At 39.9% G+C, this 16,796-nt stretch overlaps 1 protein-coding gene across 4 annotated transcripts in view; it reads left to right on the top strand.

The window, feature by feature from the left end:
* LOC117766407 (alpha-1,6-mannosylglycoprotein 6-beta-N-acetylglucosaminyltransferase B-like) overlaps positions 1 to 16,796 on the top strand; it is a 111,693-nt gene that overhangs the window by 73,551 nt on the left and 21,346 nt on the right. For all 4 annotated transcript variants that reach the window (XM_034593431.1, XM_034593422.1, XM_034593414.1 and 1 more), the window contains exon 9: positions 12,430 to 12,561. In XM_034593431.1, coding sequence (XP_034449322.1) covers positions 12,430 to 12,561 — 132 coding nt within the window. The remainder of the gene's footprint in view (positions 1 to 12,429; positions 12,562 to 16,796) is intronic.

Genomic DNA, 16,796 nt, shown 5'->3' with positions numbered 1-16,796 from the left:
TGATGAAACCACACGAGCAGTATGGGGACATGTTATGTTTTTTGCTGTTGTTTTATTACGTCTGAAGATAGGTCACTAATCAGCTACACTGTTTACCCCTGAAACTCCAAAAGTGTTTTGTGGACTCAAACACTTCACCCGCCCACCCATCGGCATAGGGATGAGTAGATAATGAGTGAACTTTCATTTCTGGGTGAACTATCCCTTTAAATATGTTGTTTGTGTGTATGTGTGCACTGGGATGTGAGATGGCACTTCCACACATACACTCGACTCCAGATGATTTGCCAGTGTAAGTGTTTGTTCCTACACATACATCAACATGCATGTGTTCGCTCCACAGGCGTCTGCCCGCTGTGTCACTTGACTGGCACTCTGCCTCTGTTTCATTCCTGCCTGAGTGCCAGTGGCAGGTTGCAGAGTGGATTTATCTGATCTGCACCGTGCGTGAGAGCATAATGATCATCTGCCCAAGTATCTGTTTACACACCCAAATCCAACCACATGCATTTTCGTGTTCGTGCATGTGTTTGTGTTTGTGGTCTCAAGTGTGTTTCCATCGGTGTGTGTGTGTGTGCGTTTTTAGTTCCCTGGACTTCGCCCTTCACAACCAATGCCGATTCTTATTGTTCTTGATTTAGTGCAATGAGATCAGGAGTTGCTGACGAAGGGGGAAAAAAAGCAGACCACCTGATGCCTGGGGAGCGAGCAGGAGCAGGCTTTATTAGCACAGGATGCATATGCAGTGTGTGTGCATCTGTGTTTATGTGAAATTGCTCATCTGTGAATTAATTTTTCATCCGGAAGAACTGTTTTTTCCGTTCTTATTATCCATTGTATAGTTGCCCCTCTCTCTTTTTCAATTTAAATCACGCACGCACGCACACAAACAAACACACATGCACACACACGTTTCCTCAGAAAACGTATACCCCCCCCATTCCTAAATCTCCTTTAAACTCTTAATCTTTCCATCCAACTTTGCCTGATCTTTTCTAACCTTCTCCTCCTTCCTTCCTTCCTTCTTCGCTCCCTTAATCTCTCCTCTCCCTCTCTCCCATTTTTTGTTCCTCTCTCTCTCTCTCTGACGAGCTGCCCATGACTTACTTCTCCTTTCACCTTGCTTCCGCATCTCTCCCTATCTCTATCTGTCTCTCTCCCCATGCATCTCTAATGCTCCCTCTCTCCAATGTGGCTCTTCATCTGAGAATTTTATTATCTCTGACAGGGGTGTTGGATTTTTTCCTCTTCCTTCTTTAATCTCTGAGTCATCCCCCCCCCCCCCCCCCCCCCCCCTCTCTCTCTCTCTCTCTCTCTCTCTCTCTCTCTCTCTCTCTCTCTCTCTCTGAGAGATACCATGATCCATGATACCTTGCGGCTCCCTTATGGACCCTGCCTTGGATGATAACTGCGGCCTGTCAGCTGCTTCAAGCTTTGCTGTATATGTTCGTGTGTTTCGGTGCATATGAGTGCTTGTGTGTAAAAGATTGTGTTGAGCGGTGTGTGTGTGTGTGTGCGTGTGCGTGTGTAGGAGAAACGTTGCCAATATAGATTGCAATCCCCTTGCTGCAATCAAAGGCTGATGTGGAAACAGGTGATTACATGAGTCTATGATTATGTTCCTTGTGTGTGTGTATGTCACAAACCAATCATGTGGTCATGTGTCACTGCAGGTGAAGATGTTGCTCTCAGTAGACAACACTGAGAAAACGTGTGTGTGTGTGTGTGTGTGTGTGTGTGTGTGTGTGTGTGTGTGTGTGTGTGTGTGTGTGTGTGTGTGTGTGTGTGTGTGTGTGTGTGTGTGTGTGTGTGTGTGTGTGTGTGTGTGTGTGTGTGTGTGTGTGACACCAAAGTTGAAGGTCATTTCAATCAGCGCTGTCAGATGAAGTCACCCCCCTGCCCTGACTGACTGACAGAGGGCGAGACGGGTTCAGCAGCCAGTCTGTCAGATAAGCAGTGAGGAGGGGTAGCAGGCAGCAGCTGTGACTGTGTATCCTGTGAGTGTGTAAACTTATCAAAACACACTGATGGTCATGTTTGGCATCAGATCCACATCAAGTCTAGATTTTTCTGAGGCCTGTTTCACTTCATATTCGCTCCATCCAAAAAGTGCTCATAAATACCTTCTGGTTGAGATCTTTAAAAGAAAAAAAAACTGCTCTAGCAGGTTCATCTCTTTTGGACATCAACATTATGCAAATATTTTGACATTCAATGTTTGACACTGTATTTTAATCTCGTATTTGTTTCTACATTTTTCTTTAATTATTCAAAAAAGTCACAACAAATATAAACAATCTACTGGACATTCCAGGACCACCACATTTCTTATTCTATTCTTATTTCAAAACCAAAACAACAATTTTGATCAACATTATAACCTCATAACAACAATATCTTTGTTTTGACGTCTTTCTACATGAACGGCAGAGATCAATCTGCACATGCATTATACATGCAAGATTCTAAATCCTCACTCTGCCAGCAACGAAAACTAATATAGAGAACAATATGGTAATCACTTGTATTTCCATCCAGGAGAGTGGTCCAGCCAGGAAAGCACATTCAGAGATTAAAGATGGTGTGAAATAGAGCTGCGTGTAACTTTCATCATAACTGGTTTTCAAGATTTTCGCATAAAGTTTTGAGGGAAAAGTTTAGGTGTTTACATCCCTAACGATTTCAAAGAAGGGTCGTGCAAAAATGTAATTGTTAAACCAGAAAAAACTGTCTTGAAAATGTTGCCTTGGTGTTGCATAAGGTAACATCAAAAATGTGTCTGCCTTTTAAAGTCGCTGAGTTGAATTTGGTTAAAGTTTATCAGCGTGACATGATGACAAACTTGTGCAACAGCAGCTTGATCCTCTTATGTGTGAATCCTGGAGGCAGCTGCAGGCGGTATACTACTCCCATTTTAGGACGAGAAGTCTACGTTCGAGCTCTTCTGGAAGTTAACTCAGTGGTGTGTGTGTGTGGGTCTGTGTCTGTGTGTTTGTTAGTTAGTAGGTTATCTTTATTCTACTGTGGGGAAATTTGTTGTACAGCCAGCAGAACAATCACACAACACACTTCTAATGGGCTGTTTGAGGGTTAAGACTTGGTTTTAGGGTTAGGGTTAGAATCAGGTTTAGGTGTGGGTTAGGCATTTACTTTTGATGGTCAGGGTAAGGGGCTAGGGAATGCAATCTGCAAATGAGTGTCCTCACCAAAATATGTACAAACGTGTGTGTGTGCCTGTGCACGTTTCTGTGGCTGTGAGAACAAGTGGTGGAAAATCTGCAAAACTTTGTTCTATGGGCTAGGGAAGGTTAGATTAAGGGGCTAGTGAACGATAGACTTATAAGATGAGCTGTAGGCATAAACAAACTAAGAGTTCAATTTATTATTTTAATTATGTCATTGTAATCATAAAAACATGCATCATTATGTTTAATGAATGGTTAGATAATATTACTGGTGTAATGAATTCCGATAGCCTCTGTCAAAGCAACATGGCTACAACTAATGAAATGAATAATGCATGTGTTAACTACACTGTATAATGTGCAAACGATCAAACATCAATAATATTATATGTGGTGCCTAAATCATTGTTAGGACTACAAAAAGATTTGGGCAGGCCCTGGTAACAGAGTATTTCCTTTTTTAGTTTACATTTTATGAATATTTCAGCTACACAAACACACACACACACACACACACAAACACACACACACATTAATCTATGCATTTCACACTGGGCTTTTGTGCGACCACTAAATTGCTTCTCAGGAAATCAATTCAATCAGATGGTATTGAATGGAATAGCTACCGTTTATAGCATAACCAGCAACATTTACACACACATGCACACAATTGCAAACACACACGTGCAGCATTTATCTTGATAACATAATGTTCGTATACTGAGCTTGAACAGAGTTGTAAGGATTTGCAACAGAATCAGGTTAATGGGCTAAAACCAGGGTGCAGGGAGAAAACTGTTGAAATGGTTTAATAGAAAACTTCTTAACAATAATATTAAATGTGCAAGAGCGAATGTCCTTTTTTACAAGACCGGGGTCCAATCACAAGTCCAGATTTCCCAGCCCAACTGGCAGACGGATCACCATCTAATGTCCTAGCAAAAATAGCAGGAACAGAGCAGCAGTGTGGTGATGCTGCAGAGATGGTTTGTTGATCCTGAGCAGAGATTAAAAAGCACATAAGCAAGGCAGGCAAAACGAAGTAGCAACAGGTTTACAGGTAGTTTGACTCTTTAGAGTTTTTAAAGCTATTTTTAAGATCTGAGGATGTTAATAATATCATACATAAAGGGAGGTAATGTCCACTCAGACGTTTAAACTGTATCCTGTTTTTCCATGAACATTAGAGTTCATATAGCTTATGATGATATAAATATAAATACCTTCTTATTTCTCTATATCACTCTGTGGCAAATATAAAGCAGAAATCACTCATAAAATCAAAGTGATGTTCATCACATTACATCAGAAAAAGCTTCTTTTTGTTTTCTAATAATGATGAATTAATTTGAACAACAATATAATCATAAATCATATTTAAATACCTATAACATGTAATAAACACATGTTATATGAGGATATGTCTGAGGAAGCAGGTCAGCACAGAGAGAGCATCACGGTTGTAAAAGACCTTCTCCCATCCATCTTTTTGTGCAACAACCAAAACACTTCAGTTTGATTAACGAGTGCAGTGGAAGAACTGCTTTTTTCCACGTCCTACACATGTCCTTGTATTTCCTGTTTGGCAAGTTTTTGTTCTGTCAAGAGTGGACGTTGCCCTGCTCAAAGGTTTTATGATCACTGGACCATGCCACATCACCTTCAGACTGTGTGACACCGTCAACAACAACATGAGCAGTCTCTCTCTCTCTCTCTCTCTCTCTCTCTCTCTCTCTCTCTCTCTCTGTGTGTTTGTGTTTCAGTACTTTAAACATAGACCCTTCAGAGTGAGGACATTTTGGGAAAGTGAGGACATCTTGACTGGTCCTCACTTTTTCAATGGGCTGTTTGAGGGTTAAAACTTGTTTTTTATTGTTAGGGCTAGAATAAGGTTTGTGTTAGGGTTAGGCTTTTAGTTTGGATGGTTAAGGTTAGGGTAAGGCACTAGGGAATGTATTATGTCAATGAGTGTCCTCACTAAGATAGAAGTACAAACCTGTGTGTGTGTGTGTGTGGATGGATGCCAGCCAGGAGTCAAGGGAACCTTGGGTAATTGGACTCCTGTGTGGCATTGCATGGCACTGGGATTGCGCCTGGGACGGCTGCCATACTGTGTGTGTATGTGCCACTGAGGGACACACACACATCCACCTCTGACTACACCCAGGGGATCAGAATCTGGCAAACTTTCAATTACACACATGCACAAACACATGGCCACGCATTAACAGACAGCACACACGCACATATGCAAAGTGCAGCAACACACATAAAGATATAAATACTAAAATGTTGTAGCTGGATGTCAACATGCTACAGTTAGCTCGGATAGATTTATCTGTGAAAGTTCTCGTATTGATTTCATTCCCTGAGCACTAGCCCTTAATTTTCACAAACATATAATTCTTTCAGACTTAATGGCTAAGTAAATCAGCAAGACTTCAATATTCGTATGCACCTCTTAAAACGCCAAACCTGCTGCATATTAGGTGTGAAATTTATAATTTAATTCTGTAATATCAGAGAAATTGTTAATTGATCTGTCATTTTCTTTATTGATCAAGTTTTCTCCATAACTCGCTATCATCCATTTTATCACATCAACATTTGTGCCGACTGAAGTCGATAACCTGCTGAGTTGCTTTAATCCCTGGACAGAAAAAAGGTAAACCTGGTGATTTAGGTTAATTCATCTGTCCAGGTTGTACCCATCATCTCGCCCAATGTCTACTGGGATTTATTTTAGCCACCCCAGGACCCTAAAAAGGATGAGTGGTAATAGATAATAAGTTTGAAATAAAATTAGAGTAGACTAATTTTCCATCCATCCATTAGCTGTAACTCTTATTTTTTGAGGGTCATAGGGGAGAATTATTAGATAATTAAAATTGGAAGAGTGGTTATTAAAAAGAGATTGAATACAACATTTAAAACGCTGATTATGTTTGGCCTCAAGGTCTAGAAGGGTCCAAAGGTTGTGTTAATTAACAGTTAACTAGATGTAAGTGATATGCTTGAGTTTTGTTAGTTCTGAAAATTGGATCACAGTAATAGATCTGATGTTGAAACATAGATGAGGTTTTACGTTTTTACGAATTTGTCAGAGCTGTAATTCAATTCATATTAAATCATCAAAATGAACAAGGGTTCATGTACATAAGATAATGTACATATGATTTTCATATAAAAAATGTCTTACTGCTGATTGAGTATGAAATTTCAAAAATAAAACAACATAATTCTGACCTATTATTACAAAATACAAAGAAAATTAAGTTATCCAAAAATATTGAACAAAAGGTGCTGTGTGTAGGTTTATACAACATTAACATTAACACGTGTTTACTAACCAGTCTAAAAGAAACGTTCAGCACCAAACTCAAGTCCTTTACTTGTCCAGCAGTGGAAAGCAAATCCAATGTTTTCCATCACTTTTTAGCTTATACCAAAGTTAACATGCTAACCAGCTAGCTCATCCTATCACTGTCCATTACAAGTCCCTAATGTTCAGTAGCGCTGCTCACATGGTCACAGGGCGTACTACAAACTTTTGTCTCAGCAGGTGACCATCAACACCACGTGCTCCCAAAAATGAACCACGTTCAGCAGCAGAGAAAAGTTACAAAATCACATATGGAACACACAACATTCTATACCTTCCTTTGGAATATTACAATAGTTTTTCTTTGTTTGAGTTTTCCTATGCAAGGTGTTCGTTCTGTACCAACCTCTATCCAAGGGCACCTTGTCGAGTTTGGCTTTGTTGAAAAAAATCTACCTTTGAGAGGTTGAGCATTCAATTTTGTATCATTTAGAAAAATGACCTTCGGTATTCCTCAACAAATGGAAAAGTACATTAGACTATTTCAGGAACAATCAAATATTTTTCACTCAAGGCTGCTGGTCGGCTGAATAGCCATTGCTGATGAAAAATGAACCTAAGCATCTGATTCTATTCTGCCATATTGCTGTTTTCTAAGCTGTTGCGACATCACAATCTGCCTGTTTGTATATTTATTTTTCTTTCTGTTGTTCTTTTGAATGTTAGTTAGCATTACTACAATAATCCAAACCCTTTCTCACTGGTCTCATTGTCCCCCTTCTCTCTGCTATGACAGAGAGACAGACAGACAGGGAGGTTAATGCAGGAAAACAGAAGGACTGACCGAGCTCCAACACTGTTACTAAAATGGATTATACATGTTATGTTATCGCTGGCTTTCCTCTAAGAATACCCAGAGATGGTACAGCGATCATCATGGATAAAGGCGTTATGTGCTTTTGATGGAACACCAACTGTGTGTTTATGTGAATGCCTGACTGGGTTTGTTATTCAGAACGTGGATGAGAGTAAATGTCCAGCTGTCTGACTATAAAGAGACTCATAAAGACACACATAATTTAACAACATGTATTACCTTGTCAATAATATCTATCTACTATACACAGTAATGTGCCAACTGTAAAAATAGCGTCCACATAAACAAACTGTCATAGATGTAAGACCGTAAAACATCTAAAAAATAGTTTCCTTTTTATACTTTTGGCTCATTACGTACCTCCATTGGGACAGAGTTTGATTTGTATCTTCACTACTATTGTGCTACATTACTTTGCGGACATTTAAGATATTTTAGTGTTTCATACTTTTGAATCAAATTGTTGTCTTCAAGTTTTGCAAAATTTTATTTTAAAATATAGTAGATTATGACATGCCATAGTAAACATGCAAATCTCAGATAAACCCCAAAATAATGCAAAGCATATCTGATTTTTACTTGTATTTACAGCGTAACATTCACTAAATATTTTGACCACGTGCATGGCTCGAGCTAGATTGTCATTTTGAAAGAGTCGGACATACAAAATAACCTAACTCTCTCCAGCTTTGCAAAATCGGTTAATAATCTGATGCTTTGAAGAAAGACACATGCAGTTAAATACTAAATCTTCATTGTGAGGTCTAGTAAGCACACGTGTAAGTGGTTTGTCCAAAGATTTGTAAGAAAAGAGTTAATTAACAATTCAAATGAATGAGTTTGAAGCAGGCGTCCTCTGTGTAGCTGTGTTGACCTTGAGGACCAGATTAATGCATGTTTTTATGTAAAAGTTCTATAACAACTCTGAAGAACGCTGAAAAAAGCTAGCTATTCCTTCACATCCCCTGAAATGTGTTCGGTTCTCATTGAATACATTTTGTTAATACATCCTATACATTGTATCACTAATGGAAATAAGAGTAATGAGAGGCAACCTCCTGCAGGCAAAGTGCTCACTTGAGATCCCATCAAGCTATTCCATAATATGTTGCTGGGAATGTTCTGGATTCAAATGTAAGACAAATTGTCATATTTCCAAATCCACTGAACACACTGTTTAGATTGAAATGTTCTTTTGTCAAACAATGTGTTAAGTTTCAGCAGTTGTGGAATTTTTGTAATTTCATTTACTACTACTGTATCTATGTGCAGTTTTGAAGTTTTTGTCTTTTAATTTTCTGCTACTTCACATTACATTACCTGTAGATCAGTGGCAAGCAGAGGACTTTTTAAGTCGCCTGATGTTTAGAGACACCAAATACTGTGCAAATTAAGATTTCATGGAAAGCACTAGAATGGCACTAAGTAAAGCGCATCGCTCCACCAAGTCCAACGAATTGTACACACACATGATTTTATTCATAAAGATCCATGAGTTATTCTCGGAGAATTCAAGGAATATGTTAAAAAAACTTGCACTGTTAAAGAAAGTGAAAAAATAAGGATCCACCCCCTAATCCAGATCCGTACCAAAATGCTTCTTTCTTAGGGTATGCTTCATTGCTATACAAGATTTCATGGAAATGGGTTGAGTAGTTTTTGAGTAATCTTACTAAAAACAAACAGACTAAAGTATAACCTTCTTTAGGGAGGTAATAAGATAACTGCTTAAAATCCATTGCTAAAAACTTCCCATACGTAGAAGCCTCATGCTGCAGTAGATGGTTTTACACTAAAGCACCTTTAAAATGTTTCACTTTTATCACCAAACTCTTTCATGTGTGTGTTTCCACTGCTGTTTGATGGTGGTTAGCAGCTGCCAGTAGAGCTGTGTCACAACAATATCTATCGACCCTTTGGATAAGCAGTGCAGCCAAAAAGACTCCATTGTAAAACTAGCATAGCAAAATAAAATTCACTGGGGGTACGAATTGCATTACAGTCTCCATTAGCCTTTGGCCTCATCTGTCACAGGAATAAGAGCTAGCAGACCACTCACAGGTCAGATATTCAATAGTAGGTCTGTCAGCATGGTAGCAGAATAGCCCTCAGTCAATACATTGAAGTTGAAACTGAGTCCATCAAGGATGTGTGGCTAGGCACAGTACACCACACACTTACAAATATTATTTGTGTGTGTCTGTGGCAGATCTCACAGCACAGCAGGTATAGATTATACACACACAAGCCCTTGTCTCTCACACACACACACACACACTCAGCACATTGGATATGAATGTATCGCTCTCTATTTTCTCTCATCTCATCTGTTGTTGCTGCTGTAAGCTACGATGCAGGCAGGTCTTTTCAAATTCAGCTCTTTTCATCCTGTTTGTTTGAATAATTTTTCTGCCAGAGGCCTCCTCGCTGCCCCCTGGCTTGACTTTGATTGAACTTAGCATTACCCACGTGATGCTATCTGATCAACAAACACACTTTTTAATTTAACTTTCAGTCAAAAACACCTTTTAAGTGTTTGACTCCCCAGGGAAATAGATTTTTAACTTTGATATGAGAAACTCAAGGCAAGCAAGAACGTAAACAGCAATGGCCATTTGTTTATCAACTTGTTCAGTTACTTTTTCATTGCAGTCGTGCAAAGGGACATACTGGCTGTCGTTCATCATCACCTCCACCAAGGAAGTTATCAGTAGGATTATACATAAAATACTGTCATGATTTCCTCGGCACTTGGTGGAAGCATGGGACATTGGCCAAGAAAGAACCCATTGAAATTTGGTGCAGATCCAGACAAAGGTTTGGTTGTTTTCATATTCATAATACTGCAATGCATTTTCTGACATTTTCACCATTTTCACATCGATCTTGATGAAAAATCCCCAATAGGGGTGCTGCTAGCTCACCTGGTAGCACAGTTCACCAACATATGGAGGCTTTAGTCCTCCAGAGGGATCAGTTCCAACCCGGCACTTTGCTGCATGTCTTCCCCCATTCTCTATTTAGGGGACTGACATTTATGAGTGTGTGCAATTTTGTGTGGCGCAATTGCATTTAAGGGGGATGTTAGACCTTTGTGGAGGTATGCGCTCCATTGAGTTTACTTTCTAGTTTTTAATGTGCCTACTATGGTTAATTTTCATACAAAACACCTGTCTTATATTGTTGTGTGGCTCAGCAGGTTGAGTGTTTCAGCTCGAGGTTCAGGGCTTTTTGATTTCTTCAAGGGGAATGCATTTAAAAACAAGCATACTTTGTTCTCATCAGTTTCTATCTTTAGTGCGAGGATCTTTCAGCTGTGTTGTCTTTTCCAAAGATGCACCTCTCACAGATCAGGTGTCAGTCAAACCTGCTTTTCTGCTGATGAAGTTCAGTCTCTGTAGCTGCAGCTCTTTGTCAGCCATCACTGCTGATGCTAACCACGCAGTTCTTCTGCTGATGCAATTCTGCAGTCGTTGTTTTCCAGATAACTGGAACATTTATTAAGGATCATTTCATTCATCATTTCTAGATATTAAGGCTTTTAATATTTCAAATAATTACATCTCTCTTCTTGCTGGCCAAATTTCTTTGTCCCCCTATAAAGAACTGTCAAATCAGCTCTGTGAGGCTGTACTTAGTAGAGCAGAAACCTTGTCAGACATTACACTGCTACCATTCTGATGTTAAGCAGGTACATATGTTTTCTGAACTTGTGCATGAGCAGTGATTGGTGGTTTAGAAACAGTAGCATTTCGTCCTTCCAAACTTCATTACAAGTGCAGCCAGAGGAGCAAGAATTTTCCTAATATTGCCGTGCATACTGCTGTCAGATCATAGTGAGGGTTTTAGCAAATATGACAACACTAATTCATGTACATTTGTACCTTCTGCACCTTTAAGTGAAAATTAAAATATTAGATGAAATGTGATCTCCTCTTGGCACCAGATGAAAAGTGAGATCATTATCTCATAAGTCATGAGGATCTATCCTCTGATTACCATGAATCTCTGTATCAAATGTCATGACAACCCATCTACATCTGGACCAAAGGGATGTACCAACCAATGGACAATCAGACAGGGCTCAACACAAAACACAAAAATACATGTTTTCTTATCATTAAACTAATATGCATTAAACATGGTTTCAACAATTAATCTTTAAATCATGAGTTCAAATGCTTTCATGCAATAGAATGTGGTGCTGAGAGAAAGTCACTGTGCAGTATTTAATAATGTTCTACTACGCATTAAAGCCTAGCAGTATCAAGTTAACATTAGGCAGTTCCAATCACTGTGGTACAACAATTATTAAATACTGTAAACACATTTTTGGATGTTTTACACTTCAGTGCAGCAGTTAGAAAATGATGCAGTAGCATACAACACATTTTTTAAATGAGGCAAATGCTGATAATTGCAGCAGAACAGAAAGAGAATATTATCAGGGAATTACAGTCCATAAGATGCAGTCCAAATAGAGAGTGTCACACCTGAGGTCTGTATTTTAATAAAGAAGCTTAATCATACTGCCACGCGTAAATCAAATATACTGTAAAACCTCTTGTACATGGTTTTTGCTCAGCAGGAGGAATGAAAGAAAATGTGGACCATAGACTCTGAACTCTGCATCAATAGGACTCAGGATCACAGGGATCAACCATAAACTGGTAGAAACCGACTCCTCTCCTTTTCAATTTCTTTGATTCTGGGACATTTGAGAAAACTGAAAAAACCCTCAGCACTTGCTCTTCACATATTGATATATATGATCTCTACTGGGGTCAGCTCGACCTCGGGAAGAATAATGTTGTATAACTTGTTTTGGCCGAGGTCAGCTTTAACCCTCTCATTCCCATTTCGTTCTCTAAATAAAACCAAAATGTTTTTGTCTGAGTTAATGATGAACGCTCGGATGCTCTGGCAGCTCGGCAGGCTGAGGCGCAGCTTGTGAGCTCACAGTTGTTTTTAGAGTGAACCTTCGCTCTTCCCTGTCATGTTCCTCTGCTTGTCTAAACTGATTTACTTGTGTGTGTGTGTTGCAGGTTTCTCGGAGTGCCTCCAGGCAGAGGCAGTTGCCCACTCACTGGCCCGTTGCCCTTTGACCTCATCTACACGGACTACCACGGCCTGCAGCAGATGAGGCAACACATGGGGCTCTCGCTCAGAAAACACAAGTTAGTGTGTGTTTGTGCGTGTGTTTGAGAGAAGGAATGAGTGTATATCCATGTTCTCACTGTGTGTTGCTTTTGCAGCATATAGTTGTGTCTGTGTGTGTGTGTGTGTGTGTGTGTGTGTGTGTGTGTGTGTGTGTTGTGAAAGAAAATACGCGTTTGTGTATCTGTTGTGTGTGTTTACACAAAGCTTCAGTTGCGCTTCACTGCAGTTCTACTAAGAATTTACCTGTCAAACCTCCCACGCGGTACTTTAGTAGACAAAGCTGTTGGTTGCTGTTTTTCTTTTTTGGCCTCTTCTCCATTGTTAGTCCTTCATTTTTTGACAGCTCTTCATATATGTTCTATTATTTGTGCTCGTAGTTGGTTTCTGTCATGAAGACTTCTTTCTAAGGCTAGAAACCCAATGATTAAACCATGAAGGGCCACGTCTAATCAAAACTGATTACACTTACACAGCACCACCCAGTGTGTGTGCTTCTTTAGTCAAGTATATTTACGTGTGTGTCAGGTGCGTGTTTATAGATGTGTGTATGTCAGCAACTTTCCTGGCTGAGAGGGAGGTTTATTGGCTGTGCTCATGGATTAATTATTGCTGGTAATAAGGTGTTCACGTCTCTGCTGAGATGTCTGAGTGTAACTCACTCCGCTTGTCACACCTGCACACCTCACACACTTTCTCCCTCCACTGATCTGCATCCAGCTAAATGACCATAACAATATGTCGAACACATATGACTCTCTAGCAGAACCAGACTCAATGTGGGCAACATCTGCCTCGACCGGTTGGGGTGAGCAGGGAAAAATTGGAAGGAGAGGAGAGATGGGTGGAAAAGAGGAGAGATAGGGGGGAAGGGGGAAGAGAGGAGAGAGAGACCAGTAACACGTATCCACCATCAGGTTTCAGCTCTGACTAGTTATAATGAAAACAATAAGAGTATAAAAATCGTATTAATGATAGCAGCAACAATTTATATAATAATTAATTAATAAGTATTATTGTTAATATAAACATAATAATAATTGTTGTTGGGGGGAGGGGGGACAGAGAGAAGGGGAGAAGTGCTAAGTGCATGATTGGAATTTCCCCAGCAGTCTAGACCTATAGCAGCATAACCAAGGGATGGTTCAGGAGGACTCACCTGATCCAGCACTAACTTTAGGCTGTATCAAAAAGGAACGTTTTAATTTTAAACTTAAATGTAGAGATGGTTTCTGCCTCCAGAACCCAGAGTGGGATCTGGTTCCACAGGAGAGGAGCCTGGTAGCTGAAGGCTCCACCTCCTGTTATACTCTTACAGATTCTTGGAACCACAAGAGAGCCTGTGTTTTGGGAGCAAAGTGATCTATTTGGATAATATGGTGTTATGAGCCCTTAGATATATGAAGGGGCTTGATTGTTAAGGGCTTTATATGTGAGGAGCAGGATCTTGAATTATATTCCGAATTTTACAGGGAGCCAATGCAGGGAAGCTAAGACAGGAGTAATCTAATCTCTCTTTCTAGTTCCTGTCAGCACTCGTGCTGCAGCCTTCTGTACCAGCTGGAGGCTTTTCACAGACTTACTGTGACATTCTGATAATACAGAATTACAGTAATCCAGTCTAGAGGTAACAAATGCATGGACGAGTTTCTCAGCATCCTTCTGAGACAGGATGTTCCTAATTTTCATAATATTGCTCAGGTGGAAGAAAGCTGTCCTAGAGACTTGTTTTATATGTGGGTCAAATAACATGTCCTGGTCAAACATAACTCCAAGGTCCCTCACAGTGGAGCGAGGGACCAAAATAATACCATCCAAGGTGACTGGTCAGACAATGTTTCTCTAAGATGTTAAGGGCCAATTACAATGACCTCAGTGTTGTCTGAATTTAGAAGAAAGGACGTTTTAGGGTCATCCAGGCCTTGATGTTCTTGAGACAATCCTGAAGTTGAACTAAGTGATTAGATCCATCGGGCTTCATAGGAATGTACAGCTGGGTGTCGTCTGCGTAACAATGGAAGTGTATTTGGTGCTTTCCCTCAAGGGAGCCTATATAAGGTGAAGAGTATAGGTCCAAGGACAGAACCTTGTGGAACTCCATGACTAACTTGTGTGTGCATGGAGTTAACATTGTTAACATTAACAAATTGAAATCTATCTGATGAATATGATTTAAACCAGCCTAATGCCGTTCCTTTAATCCCTACATGTTGTTCCAGTCTGTAACAGAATCTTGTGATCTATGGTGTCTAATGCTGCACTAAGATCCAATAGGACGAGTATAGAGACAAGTCCATTATCTGATGCCATGAAAAGGTCATTGGTAACTTTTAATAGTGCTGTTTCTGTGCTGTGATGGATTCTTAATCCTGACTGAAAGTCTACCATTACTATTTAAGTAATTACATAGCGGGTTAGCAACAGCTTTTTTAAGGATTTTGGAAATGAAGGGCAGGTTTGATATGGGTTAATAATTAGCTAAAACCTGTGGATCAAGAGTGGGCTTTTTAAGCAGAGGTTTAATTACTGCTACCTTAAAAGCTTGTTGACAAAGACATATTAATCAGATTCAATATGGAACTGTCAATTAGGGGGAAAACTTCCTCAAAAAGTCTAGTTGAGACAGAGTCTAATAGACAAGTTGTTGGTCATGCATCATTACTCTTCACAGCAAGAATAAGATAAGTGTTACATGTAGTGCAAGATTAGAAGCATATGACATTGACAACTTGAGGTCTCTGAACATTATCACACATGTACCAATCACCTCTACTACTACACACACACACACACACACACACACACACACTAGCTTATTATCGCTGTTGTTTGAATGCACTCAAATTCTCAACAGGAGGGAGGTAGTTAAACACAGAAAGCAGAGGATTCAGGAAAAAGAAGCGAAAGATGAAAGATTAGTAAGATGTTGAAAAAGAAACAGGCTTGAAATTTTTTCCTTGCTGTTACAAAAGTGTGCTTAATGGCTTTTGGCATTGCTACAAAGATGGAAGAACTAGGCCATGACAGTCATGAGACTGCATCTACTACACAAAATATTCCAATAAAATATCCGAAACAAGAATTTAAAGCTGTGCTACAGTGTATTTGAAAAGAAAACTGCGAAGCACTAGAGCATGTTTTCCTCAGAGGTCCTCCATGCTGTTACTGTAAAAACAAATAAAGGAGCTTTCTCCCCTGGGACCTGAGTACACTTGATGTCATTATCTAGTTCCTTTGATTAGTGGGATCAACAAACCGCACCCTGCTTTGCTTGAACAGGTGGTCTTAGGTATGGTTCTTGAGTATTGCAGTATGGTTCACATCAGCCATGAAGATTACTGAACTAAAAATCACAAGCGGACTCATGTACAGGGTACGATGTGATAACTATTCAGCTGTCCTGTTCTAACATGGCCATGACAGGACCTCTGGTCTAATGAAGGAATTCAATTAGTAATTACCATAGACTATAAAAATAGACGACACGACAGGTCCCTAAACGTAAAGCCAAGTCATCTTGATTGCCCCCTGGTGGCTGATAGCAGTACAGTTCTTATCACGCTTATGTTTGTTCAATTTTTTTTTTTTGATTTTAAATTATATTTAACGAAAGTAAACGTACAGTCTATGGTATTTACATTTGGGAGTGTACATTCGATTCTGCTTTTCTACCCGAGAGCAGCAACCTAAACAAATGTTGCGTAGTTAATGAAACTTGACAGGTTACAAACCAACCAGGTGCCAACCACTACCTACTGTATCAGAGTGTGTAGATAGGCAAGTGTGCTTAGTACAGAGCAACATAACTAATGGTGAGTTGAGGTGCGTGTTGTACTCTGGGTACGAAGCAATCGTACTTAATATGAAAACGCCCTGAGATTGAATGTCCAGCATGAGCCTTGTCTCCTCCAACTACCTAAAAACAGCATGTTGCCACTTCCTTTGTCCAACTCTCTTCTCTCTTGGTGCAATAAATTGACATCTTCATCTACCCCCTGTATGTGATGGCAGCAATTGACATTTTGCTTTCCTTGTTCTGTCTCCAAGCACAAAGCCACAATAAAAGAGAAGAGGGCATGTCCAAGTGGGAGGCCTAATGATGTGAAACAGTGAGCGGAGAGACTGAGGGGGGTGATACAGTGAGTGTGTGCAGAGATGGCAACAAAGGAGAATAAAGAGCTCCCGAGAAAGAGAGACCCCACAAGACAGAGGGAGTGGAAGGCATCAGGAGTCAACCTGACACCACATAAAAAAG

The sequence above is a fragment of the Hippoglossus hippoglossus genome, chromosome 1 (assembly GCF_009819705.1).
Source record: "Hippoglossus hippoglossus isolate fHipHip1 chromosome 1, fHipHip1.pri, whole genome shotgun sequence".
NCBI lineage: Eukaryota > Metazoa > Chordata > Actinopteri > Pleuronectiformes > Pleuronectidae > Hippoglossus > Hippoglossus hippoglossus.
Note: the sequence above shows the minus strand (reverse complement) of the source record. Positions and strands in the feature narration are given on the sequence as shown.